The following is an 11551-nucleotide window of genomic DNA, read 5'->3' on the forward strand; positions in this document are numbered from 1 at the left end:
TCATGCAATAAAAAAATTAGTTTAAAAATCTTGCCCTGCTGTAAATAACTAATGCTGCATTAAGAAAAATGCAGTGTTGCAACGCATATCTGCAGCCACTTCAAGAGCTAGAGGCAAAATTTGTAATATGGGCCCACTAATACAGGAGAAACACGAAGTTGCATTGATGTAACATTGCAGGAGCATAAAATAAAGCCAACGAACAACCACATAGGGGTCAGTTATCAACAGTGCAGCCACATGTTCGTTTAGGGAATCATCCATCCCAGCAATACGCAACTTCACCCCACAGAAAATTACAGACATGTACCACACCAGATTTGATGAAATGCGCTGCAGTTATCCTTCCATTTCATTGAATGAAAAAGACGTTCTTAAGTGCATAAATGGTTGTGCTTTTTATTTTGAAGCTAGTAGTGTGTTGTCGTTTTTTTGTTTGTTGTATATCTCACTATACACAGCATCTATAAAAACCTCAATTGCGAGTCAGCGCTTCTCCTTGCTTCTTTATCAGTCTTCTTTGTTTGCATGCTCGTTTCTATAATAAACAATGCTATCATGTCTCCAATACAGCCCCTCTATATAGGCACAGAAAATGATGCCAAACTTCAAGCAGTCAATTACGCATACGCACAATTTTTGTTCTTTTATTGCTTCCACGTGCCCCCACAAGGAAGCTTGTCTTTTTGTAATTTTACTAACATAGTATATCATATATTATGTAACTGGACCTGAGAAGTCCAAGCCAAAGTGGCTAGCACATTCACTCTAACCAAATAGTCATTATCTACCATCCCAATGCACAAAGGGCAGTTCTCATGGTTCTGGTATCTGTTTTCATAACCATTAAATCACCTCAGATAAGGCTCAACTGTAACGGCAATTTTACACTTTACATTATAGGTGTGCTAAAGGGGACTACCAAGTTAGGCTGTATTACTAAATTCTGCACTGCAATAGAAAAACGGCCACTGTTCACATAAGAGGCAGCTTGGCAAGTCCGAGAAGAAACAAAATTGCAAGATAAGTGGTAGTGCTGCGGTGAAGTTCTAGCACCAGGCTCACTGTGATGTCTTGAATTTTGACAAGACCTACTCGGGTCTACTTGTTTATCTGGTCAAGAATGACATCATTGTAAAGAAGCGAAAGAATAACCTTAGGAACTTTTAAGTACTTTCCCTGAATATGAATACGAATATGAATATCTTGAATATGAGGGAACACACTGAAATCTTTCATACTACCACATTGATGCACCAGTACGACATTAAAAAAGAAAAAAAAACCATTTGGCCTTTATATTCTGCAGTAAAAGTCAACGTAATTCAGTCTAAGATGACTTAGTATTGCTCTTTAGTGTCCCTATGCTATGGTGCGAGGCAGTGGTTATGCTGATGCTTCATTCATAAGGGACATCATGTCGAAGATGACATGTGCATGACTACTATAAGGACGTGCCATGCGGCATCAAAGATACAGTAATCGTGCCATGTCTCATCTTACACGGCACAGCTTGAGATAATGTAAAATTGAGTGTGGATTAATGTGGTGCTTCCATTGTGCTAGCAGCACACTAAACAGCTGCTCCAGTGACGATGTGCATGCTGAATGTATAGATGCAGATGTATATACTGTGTTCATGCTATCTTTCCACATGTGTGGAAGCAGCCAGGGCTGCTGCCGTTAAGATGAGAGGCTTAGATAGGCAAGGTGCTGAATGATGACCAACCTGCTCTATTGTGCAGTCACTGTCAGGCTTAGCCCAAATATGTTGCAATCTAGGCAGAACTACATCACTGCGCCTCACTGCAGCTCATTTTTCAAGCATTAGGCCTTGAAAGAGTGCTGAATTCACTCAAATGAATAGAGCTGTCAGCAAGGAATTTGTTGCCTGGAAGCTGATGGGCATCTCAGTAGTGCCACTGATGTGGTGGCACAGTGACCGTGCAAAAAAATGAGATGGGCAGCAATATGCACGCCAAGGTGATCACAACAGAGAAGAATAAATAACGAAATAATGTCATATTTGTGCATTTTTGCATAAGAAAGAAGAGAAGGGGCCCAATGGGATGGACTGTTTTCAGCACACAGCAAGCTTGATGGCTTCTGTAGCCATATCGCAAACCAATTCAAGGGCGGCTACATGACAAATATGCCACAGAGTTCACACGCCACAGAAATAATTTGCAGAGCCCTTTTACATTTGGAAGGGTTCACATCCATTGATCAGCACATCAATGATAGAATGAGCGTTGCTCTTTGCTGCCCATGAGCACACAGGTTGCCATTTATTCTTTCATTGTTGTTAATGGAGCTATACCACCAGTTTTAATGATGTACGTGAGATAGGAAAGGCATGCACAACTCTTGAAAGTGAGCTTCTGGAAATGTACTAATTAAGAAAACAGCTCTTGACATGCGAGCATGACATCTGTTTTGCCCACTGATAAAGAATGCAGACATTTAGAATAACATTTGAACCTTGTTTAGGCGAGTGCAGACATTTCGAATAATGTATGAACCTTGTTAAGGTGAGATGTGGCTGCAGGGATCACACACATGCAAAACATTAGGTTGCGATATATCCTTTGAATAACCCTAGAAAGCCCCAAACCCATTTTACAAATAATAATAATAATAATAATAATAATAATATTAATAATAAAGATTAAAAAACAACTGCAACTTTGTCGCCTGGAAAGTACATTTGTATCCTCCCCCCGCCTGAAAAAAAAAGCCTTTATAACTTTGTAATTGTTTGTAACTTGACTATCTGAGCTACCTACAATTTAAACTTAGGTTCAGTGTGTCGAAGACACTAGTGTGAATTTCACGAACTTTCCCACACTTATATCAGCCTTTTGAGCTACCGAACTCTTGTGTGCCAAAAATGCCATGTTGGGCATTGTGAAGATAAACTAAAATCTCCAAGTCTAACTCTTGTTCTGTCACTTCTTTTGTTTCTATCCTCCTGAATTTTATGGTGGTTTCGTTTCTAAAACAAAACAGCTCTATTTAAAACATGCCAATTACAGAAATTAATCCCCGTCAGTTTTGAGAGCATATTAAGCTAGCACAAACAGGGCACTTATCACTGGAACGCAGAACCTGTCTACAGCATAGCTTAACAGGCACTCACTGCTTGTGGAATGAAGTGCAACAATGACTTTACATTTGTCATTTTGGTCTGTTAGTCTAGTCATGATCACAGAAAATGTGGAACCCTCTGGTTTCTTGTTCATGTTGCCAAGTTTTTTTGTTTTTGTTTTTGTTTCCCTTCATCCATACTGGCATTATTTGTGATTACTAAATAGATGGTTTGTTTACTCTCTTGCTCTTTCCTTCTGTGTATACTCGAAAAGAACTGTTCTGTATAATTTTTCTTTCAGAAGCACTTACGAAGATATTCAATTATATTTTATTCAAACACACACAAACGTAACCACATGCTAATTTTCTAGAGGGTGTACGAAGGCAGAGATGGGAGTTACCACGTCCCTGCCAGTCATATAGTTTGGGTGGCCCTGAAGCGGGCCGTTTAGTCTTCCGTGATGCAACTTGTTCCAGATGAAGTGCACTTCAACACGTAGAAAGTGGAGATATCAAAGGCACAACTGAAGTTTCAGAAAGCTAGGTGCAGGCTCAGGTGGTATCCGTGATGCAGGGGAACTGGATGGCTCAGACGCTCTGCTGCGCCACTCGGTAACTAAGTCATGGAGGTTGTGATGCGCCCCAGTGTGAGCAGTGACTTCTGAAGAGGCATGGCAGTGTGAGCCTGATGCGGTGAAAACACAGCAGAAGCGTGAATGACAGCTGGTGTAACACCTTGGAGAATTGACATGCAATGTGTCCTGGTTGTACAGCTATCAGCATGCTTGCCGTAAGTGAACGGCATGCTATGTGGAAGTTGGACGGCTGACTAAGGCAGTTTGGGTCACTACAAGCCCAACGGCCACTGACAGCTTCAGTGAAAGTGCAAAAGAGGAATAACAACATGTCCTTGCTTGAGGTTTAGCCTCAGGCACCGAGCTGTGTTCCGAAGGTCATCAAGATGCCAGACCTTTCTTTCGTTACTCAACGTATTGCAGCGCCAGATATTCAACTGAGACGACTTCAGTGGAAGTTTGAAAAAGTCCCTGGCATTTGGCAAAATCCCACCCTTGAAGTGGTCTGCCATTATCTCCAGAACCACCGCAGGAGTACTGTCAATCAGGAAGCAGTCTCCAGGCTTCACATGTTGCAGTTTCTGCTTGACTTTGTTCCTGGATGAATGCCTCAGTTCAGAAATTCTCCTACTTAGCTGCGAAAGTGGCTTGTTGGAAGATCGCAGCAACTTTTTAATTCGTCCAAGGTAGCTTTCGAAAGGGAATGCACTAAACTCATCTAAAGGGCCATGGTCTAGGCACTGGTCAGCAAGATGAATTAGTGAGTGTACATTGTACACGAGCTGTTTTTTCCCGTATAGCTCACTAAGCTCCTGAACAAAATACCTTAGCAAATCTTTGGCAAAAACATTGTACTCACGGTAGTGCTGAGGCGATGCTAAAATTCTGACCGCCACATGAAACATTACAAAATGCTTGTACTGAGAAGCAGGCAGAAGAGGCTTTAGGACAACATTCCCCACATAAAGGAGGAATGTCCGAAACTCTGTTGCCTTCCACCGATCAAGCTCTTCTGTACCCCTTGGTTTCCGCTGGAAACATGTTGGAAAGGCCTTGGATGCCTCTCGCAGGCTTTCATTCAGTTGATTGCGATACAGTCTGCTCAGTCTGTTACTGTGGCCTTGGCATACCCAATTCCTTAAAAGTCGTCGCATGACTCCCAGGCAAACGAGATGCATGTATTCAGATGGGAAGAATGCAATCATGTCGACGTCAAGGGAAAAGAATGGTGAAACACCAGAATGGTGGTGCTTGTTCTCTTCAGATCGAAATGATGCATTCGTCCGTGCAGCTGCATGAAGTCTGGGAAATGTCACCCTGTTCTCAAGGTGCTGCCCTTTTTGGTTGCATCGCTCGCACGCATAATAGCCAGTGTGGCCAACAATACATTTCACATAGCTCCTTGCAGGAGCATCGCAAACCATGGCTCCAATGCTCAGCCGAACATGAACATCTCCTATGCTTATCCCCTCAGAGATTTGGTCGGAGACCTCTTGCAAAAATGGCTCTAGATAATCCTGCAGACATGGCGGCTTCCCTGCACCACAGTACACACTGACAACAAATGGTGGTGATGCCTCCACATTTGTTATGCGGCACAAAACGGGCCAACAGGCGAGCTGGCTACTTTTGTAAAGAGGGACTCCGTCAATGTTGCCCTGTAGCTTCAGTTCACTTGGAACTTCTTGCCCCAGCTGCAACACTTGACGAATTCCTTCTGCAAGACCAAAGTGCACAAATGACCCATTTTGCTCCACCTGTGCTTTGCGCTCAGTTTTCAAAACTGTCCTAGCATCTTTTGGAAGGTCGGAGATGCCTCTTCGCCGGCAGAAATCGAGGACATCGTTAATGCACGCATGCGTCATATTATGTTTGGAAGCAATTACAGCAAACTCTTCACTTGCCGACAGTTGTTCAGAAAGTACATGAGTGAGCGTTGGACTACAAGTGAAGGCTGTTCCCTCATCTGGCCCAGTGCAGCTGTCTGAAGCGACAAAGTCATCTGACTCATCACTCGATTCGCTTCCTTGGGGACCTCCTTTGTCACTTGAGCTGCTATCAGAGTCGCTTTGCTCACATGAGGACGTACCCGCACTCTCCGATTGGAATTCGTCGATACAAGGAGCTTCTTGTCTGCAGACGTCGTCGACAAAGGCTTCGCTACTCGACCGCTCGTTCAACCGTTTGAACGGAGGCTCACCACCGTCATCCGTGGAAAGTGAACTTCGCGATTGTCTCCTGGTTCCCGGCTTCAGAGGCGAAAGTCGCTCTACGCGAGAACTGTCTGCAGAGGTGAAGCTTGCACCTTCGTTATGGGACGAGGAAGGCCCAGCATTACGCGGCGCGAGTCCTAGCTCATTCATTATCTTGTATTCCTTTCTTACGGCTCGACATTTCCTCCACTTGGACGGCATGATGAGCGAGAGGGATGAGTCAGATGCTGAAACCGCAACGCTGTAGCCCGTTCCGAAAAACGCAAGACGACGGCGACGCGAAAGCGTGGACAGCAGCAGAGCAGTTCGACAGTCAGTCACAGCAAGGGGCAGCCGACCAGCGAAAGCATGAGCCGAATCGAATCGAACGGATTTTTTTTAAAGGCCCGCTCGAATGCCAAGGTGCAGACCCGGTGCAGGCGTTGTGTTTTGTCCGACTAATGTGCACGGTGTGCGTTAAATAGGTCTTGAACTGCCGGTGTAATTGACTTCAGAGACGTTAATATACCCGCACTTGCAGATACCCGGCAGATACCCGTAAGCTGGGTTTTAACGGCGCTTGCGCATGTGTGCTGTGTCGTCTGCTGCACTGCTGCTTCGCACCTGTACCACAGTGTATTAGTATATAAGGTACATTCAAGGACACTGTAACTGCACGACTGCACCAAGTCGGCATCGACAGTAGAAAGGGTGCAGCAAAATCGCGAACCAGCCCTGCAGCTTTCCTTTACACTTTGAAACGAACGGTGTGTTTCACATAGGGTGTTCAGAAGGCGCCATTGCTGCACCGCTGAAACTAATCAACTGTTAATGCAGGTGAATCGAACGTGTCAAAAGTGCGTTCGATTCACCTGCACCACCTGCCACTAGTACACTCTACAGCCATACAAAAGCTGGATTGCGGGTCGGATTAATACAAACAATAATATACAATTTATTTTTTCGTTTTTGTTATTCAGTGATTCTGGTGCGACCCGCGCAACTTGAACGCGCTTCCCGGTACGCTTGTTTTTATTGCGTATCATGTGCCGTAATTCATGAAATAATAATATGCTTTTGCACTGGTGATTTGAGAGGTGGTGCACAGGGATGCTTAAGGAATTTCGGGACTATAAAAGAGCGTCGGTTCCTCCAAATCCTCTCTCCTATCACCCCGGAATTTGCGCCATCGCCATCGACGACAGCCTTGCTTGCCACCTGTAACCGAAGAGACCGAAGTCAACGTGTGCGTGAGTATGCATTTTTTTTATACGAGAGTTTGCTTGTCGGGATTGTATGTTATGTGGATTCTCATCTACGGGTCAACGTCTTGTGCGAGTATTTGTGTAGTTAATGGAGTGTCCCAAATATGCAGCCAGCGCACGTGTGGCTAGGCGATCGATCGCGTACTACGTGCGCTCGAGATGAGTTCAATCATGCGCACTCTGGAATGGCATTGAATAGACCGCTCTTTTGATGCACAGAAAGACGCTGGGCGTAGATTTTATGCACGACTTGCGCGATATAGCTACACTATAGATGTTGAATGAGGTGTGTCGGGGATTTATGCGCGTGATACCCGGCCACATGCACTTCATCTCCTGCATCGTTTAGAGCAGCGGAATCTACACGCAACCGTGCCGGCCAGGAAATAAATTAGCCGTTTTCGCGAGAAATTCCACGTTGCTGCTGCGGTGGTGCCAAACAAAGCCACGTGGAAAATAATCAGAGACTTCTTAAGTGCTCGGCGTGGCCTAATGGATCCCTGTTCGTCCCGTACGAGTGGTGCGTGTTAGTGCCACAATATGAGATCAGCATGTAACTCTTCGCTTCAGCCACGTGTTGTTCACAACTTAGCGTAAACTTTCACCGCCTTCCGCTAGCTTTGCTCTCCATGGGAGGCGAGCTTAAGTGTACCTCGTGCGAAAGGATACGTGCTCTAATAAAACCGCCGATTTCGCATGCTGGCACAGAAAGCTCCAGCCTTATGCAGTGGATCGACCACATGCATCAAACGGCGCATGTAAATAGCGGAACGCTTGTGCCACACGAAGGACCTTTAGCAAAACCTCTGAAACAGATTCAGTGCATGGGGGGGGGGGGGGGGGACTGCATTGCAGCGTGCCTCGTACTCGACGCGGAGATTAGGTGCAGAATGGCTCCTTATAGCGCGGCTATTCTTTGCAAACACTGCCACGCTATATAAGCTGCTGATGGCTTGCCAGCTTCCTTAGGCAGAAATTATGCGATAATGGGCGGGCAGTGTCAACCCGCTTCTCGGCAAGTCATGAGGTGGTTTATGTCAGTAGTAATAGCTCTGCACCTAGCTTTTGCACCAATTGCTTATTCGTGACAGTCGCGCTTCCACACGGACGATTTTTGTTTTTCGTGAGACCGATATTTCATTACATATACAAAATTCACGTGTGTTAAGTTGCATTAGAAGTATGGGCATACAATGGAAATTCATTTGCAGGACGAGCTGGCAGAGTGTAGTTAATACAACATGAGCACTATGCAAAACTGGCAAGTTGGCTTTCCTGCACAACAAAAATTTCTTCCACCACCAAAAGCTCATTTGCAAAGCAGATTTTTGGATAGAGTGTGGATTGTTCAAATGTGGTGCTGGCTATTGTTCTGTAATTGGAGCCTTACTTGCTTCTGGATTTCATTATTTCATAAATCTTTTTCCCATAGTCTAATTCAGAAATTGGGTTCTCTCCCAAATCTAGCTTGGCTGCACTTGTCTGTAAGAATGACAGGGATTGTCTGTCGCGCTTTTATACCGCCTCCTACCTTCATGTTAACACGCAATAACGAACCATTAAAGATCTTGAATAAGTCAAAATTCAAAAGAGTAACCTATTTATGCAGACAGTGATACATTCTGTCTTTTGCTTTCATAAAAGAAATGCAAAGATTGGTCAGTCAACAGGTTTATTTTGGTTAGAGGACAGTGTTGTAGTGTAGCTGCCTTCAAATTTTTCAAATCGCCTATTGCAATGAGGATACGGTGTTACACCATCTTCTAGCCAGAGTCAAGCTTTTTTCGCACATTTTTTAGTTGCCCATTAATTTGCTGCTGCTGTGATAATACTTGTCATCCACTACAACATATACAAACTGGATAGTATGTTAGGTCTGCTTTGAGGACTCACCCAGGGTAAGGGGTCTGCAGTAAAGGGGATCTCTAGGGGCTCATGGGTCAATATATGGAGATGCTGTTCACCATTTCTCCAACAAGGGATTACAAAGAGCCTCCTACAAATACTGCTCCCAGGACTTATACCTACATAGTATGTTTCCTCACAGAACTTTATGAAGCCAACAGACAAATGGCTGTGGTTTTTAATTTAGATGAATAAATAAGTATAACGAGAAATTAATGTGGATGAATAGGCAACTTGCTGCAGATGAGAGCCGAACCCACATCTGCATTACCAGCTGCCTACACTTAAGTTTCTGTTACTAAATGATGCCTGTTCTAAAAAAGCATGTGCTTCATCTGCCGCCATGACCTTACGTGGTGCTGGTGCTGGCTAAAATTCTTCATTTCCAGATTTTGTACTCGCACAAATACCCAAAATAAGCGGATGGGAGGATAAGCGCCACAGCACAATTGTTGGAGCAGCGTATATGGAAGGTGTTGGGTTAGTTTCCAGCAGGGGCAAATTGTTTTCTTGTCGACATTCATTTCCCTTTTCCATATTATTTGTAAAATGAAATTTAAAGAGACAATTTTCTCTAAGCTTTCACTCTTTTCTTCCTTTTTTATGCTTTATTGTCTGTTGGCTTTGTATGGTTGTAACAAAAAAGTGGGCCCTTTGGTTCCCCTTCTCATTATCTTAGAACATTGAAGTTTTGCTGGAAAGTGTTAGCCTGTCTGCTTTTGCAGCAGCATTCTCATCGCGGATTTTGACTAAACGGTGCATGATGAGTAAATGAAGTCGGTGCAACTTTTTGGCAACCTCCTCAGCTGCTTTATTTATGCAGGATGCCGAAGCCATACAGGGTCGTCAAATTCCCAATGGAGGACGACACCATTGCTGTGGTGCCATCCTCTTGGATGTCCGAGGACGAGCGTTATTTTTTCTGGCCCCTGCATACGAGGGGGTCAGAAGTTAAATCCTGGGTCCAGAAACAACGTCCCCCAAGTGAAAACTGGGGGACGTACCCAGCGGTAGTCCTGGCGAGGTGCAGTAAGTGACTACATTGTTAACATACTGTGCTTTTTTGCTTGTTTTAGTATTTTTTGGTATCATACTTTTTTATCTTTGGACATATGCGACTGTACTCTAGACTGAAATCATGTAATAGCAGACACACTTCTAAATTGTTGACATATTAAAATTAAAAATTACTAAGTGTACATTTGTGTGTGTGCTTATGTGAAAGGGGAAGGCGAACTTGGAGCAAGTGGCAAGTCGAAGTGCATGCAACAACGGTTACCAGGATACTGCACAGCCACTTCCAGATTAATATAAACTTGTGTTGATATGTGCTTGCCTCCTGCATAGCTCTCTATCTGTCCTCCAAAAATGGTGGTGTATAGTTGAGTATTTTAGACCAAAGTGTTCTTTCTTTTACTGCCGAACTTTTTTTTTAAAGAAGCTGCATTCTTTTCTCTGTCTCCTTTTTTATCTCCATGCTATCTAAACAGCCCACTTTTTCATTCATGACTATACCTTTGCCTTGAAAATTTCTGAATTGTTGATTTAGTATATCGTGGCTCAAAAATAAATGTACACGCATAAATGTTCTATTTAGGCATTGAAGCTGGCCATGGTGAAGAGGGGCGTGCTGCTTCACCTCGACTGGAGCTACCTGCACCCCGTAAGCTTTCCATAAAATAACCAAGCAGTGTGTTTAACTGACCAGCTCTGGTCTTTTTATTAGGGTTCCCGAAACTAATGTGGTCACCATTAGGGCCAAACACGTGTGCAATGACCAGCCAAGTTTGAATTCATTTTAGGATTGGTGTAACAAAAGTTGGTCCCATAGAAATCTATAGGCTTTAGCAGGAACCTTTGAATGGAATCGAATATGCTGGAGTCAACTTAGGGAGTAGGCTGTAGTAGCAATTTTATTTTGCATGTGGCTGGAAAGCTTGTCAATGCGTTGCTGTACTGACCAATATGCACAAGTCAGCATTTGTTGTGGCCTATCAGAGAAAGAATTTCTAAAAGGAGATGGCACTGAAAAATAAACCGAGACCTTCTTGCTATTTATGCATTAAAGCAGCACTGAACCACCCTTTGATCTTGGCAAGCGAATACATTCTACATGTAGCGGAAACAGCTAACAGGCAGTTTGTAAAGATGGCTTTCCAGAGGGCTGCTCCTCATTTTTTTAAATGCTGGCTAGCTTCCAGCAGGCATTATGTGGTCAGTTCTTTTAACAAATTACTTGTGTTCATACCCTTTCAGATTTATTATAGAGAATTAGCAAGTGGGTAATTGCCAAAACATTGCCACTCTGTTATCATTCTTGAAAGTTCTGTCTGATACCCATCTTGAAAAGTTGCCATAAGTTTGCTTCGAAAAAATAAAGGTGAGGTGTGATAGGCCTCTCATTGCCACTGGCACTGTTCCGGCTTAAGAGAACAAATGAGTTGAGGGGTATTAAGGAAAGTAAATATTATGCTCCGAATGCCTTCGCTTATGAGGCGATTTCAAACATTTAAAAAAGTTGTAT

General features: G+C 43.8%; 1 protein-coding gene across 1 annotated transcript; it reads right to left on the bottom strand.

Moving 5' to 3' along the window:
* Window positions 1-3526: 3526 nt before the first annotated feature.
* Window positions 3527-5128, bottom strand: LOC125946054 (uncharacterized). The gene has a single exon (XM_049668520.1). The coding sequence runs from the start codon at window positions 5087-5089 to the stop codon at window positions 3965-3967; it is 1125 nt and encodes a 374-aa protein (XP_049524477.1). The 5' UTR covers window positions 5090-5128; the 3' UTR covers window positions 3527-3964.
* Window positions 5129-11551: the final 6423 nt, after the last annotated feature.

The sequence above is a fragment of the Dermacentor silvarum genome, chromosome 5, assembly GCF_013339745.2.
Source record: "Dermacentor silvarum isolate Dsil-2018 chromosome 5, BIME_Dsil_1.4, whole genome shotgun sequence".
NCBI classification, from domain to species: Eukaryota; Metazoa; Arthropoda; class Arachnida; order Ixodida; family Ixodidae; genus Dermacentor; species Dermacentor silvarum.

Bases quoted from the DNA above. Each gene is read 5' to 3' on its own strand.
- LOC125946054 (XM_049668520.1), bottom strand. From the start codon at position 5,089: ATGGTTTGCGATGCTCCTGCAAGGAGCTATGTGAAATGTATTGTTGGC.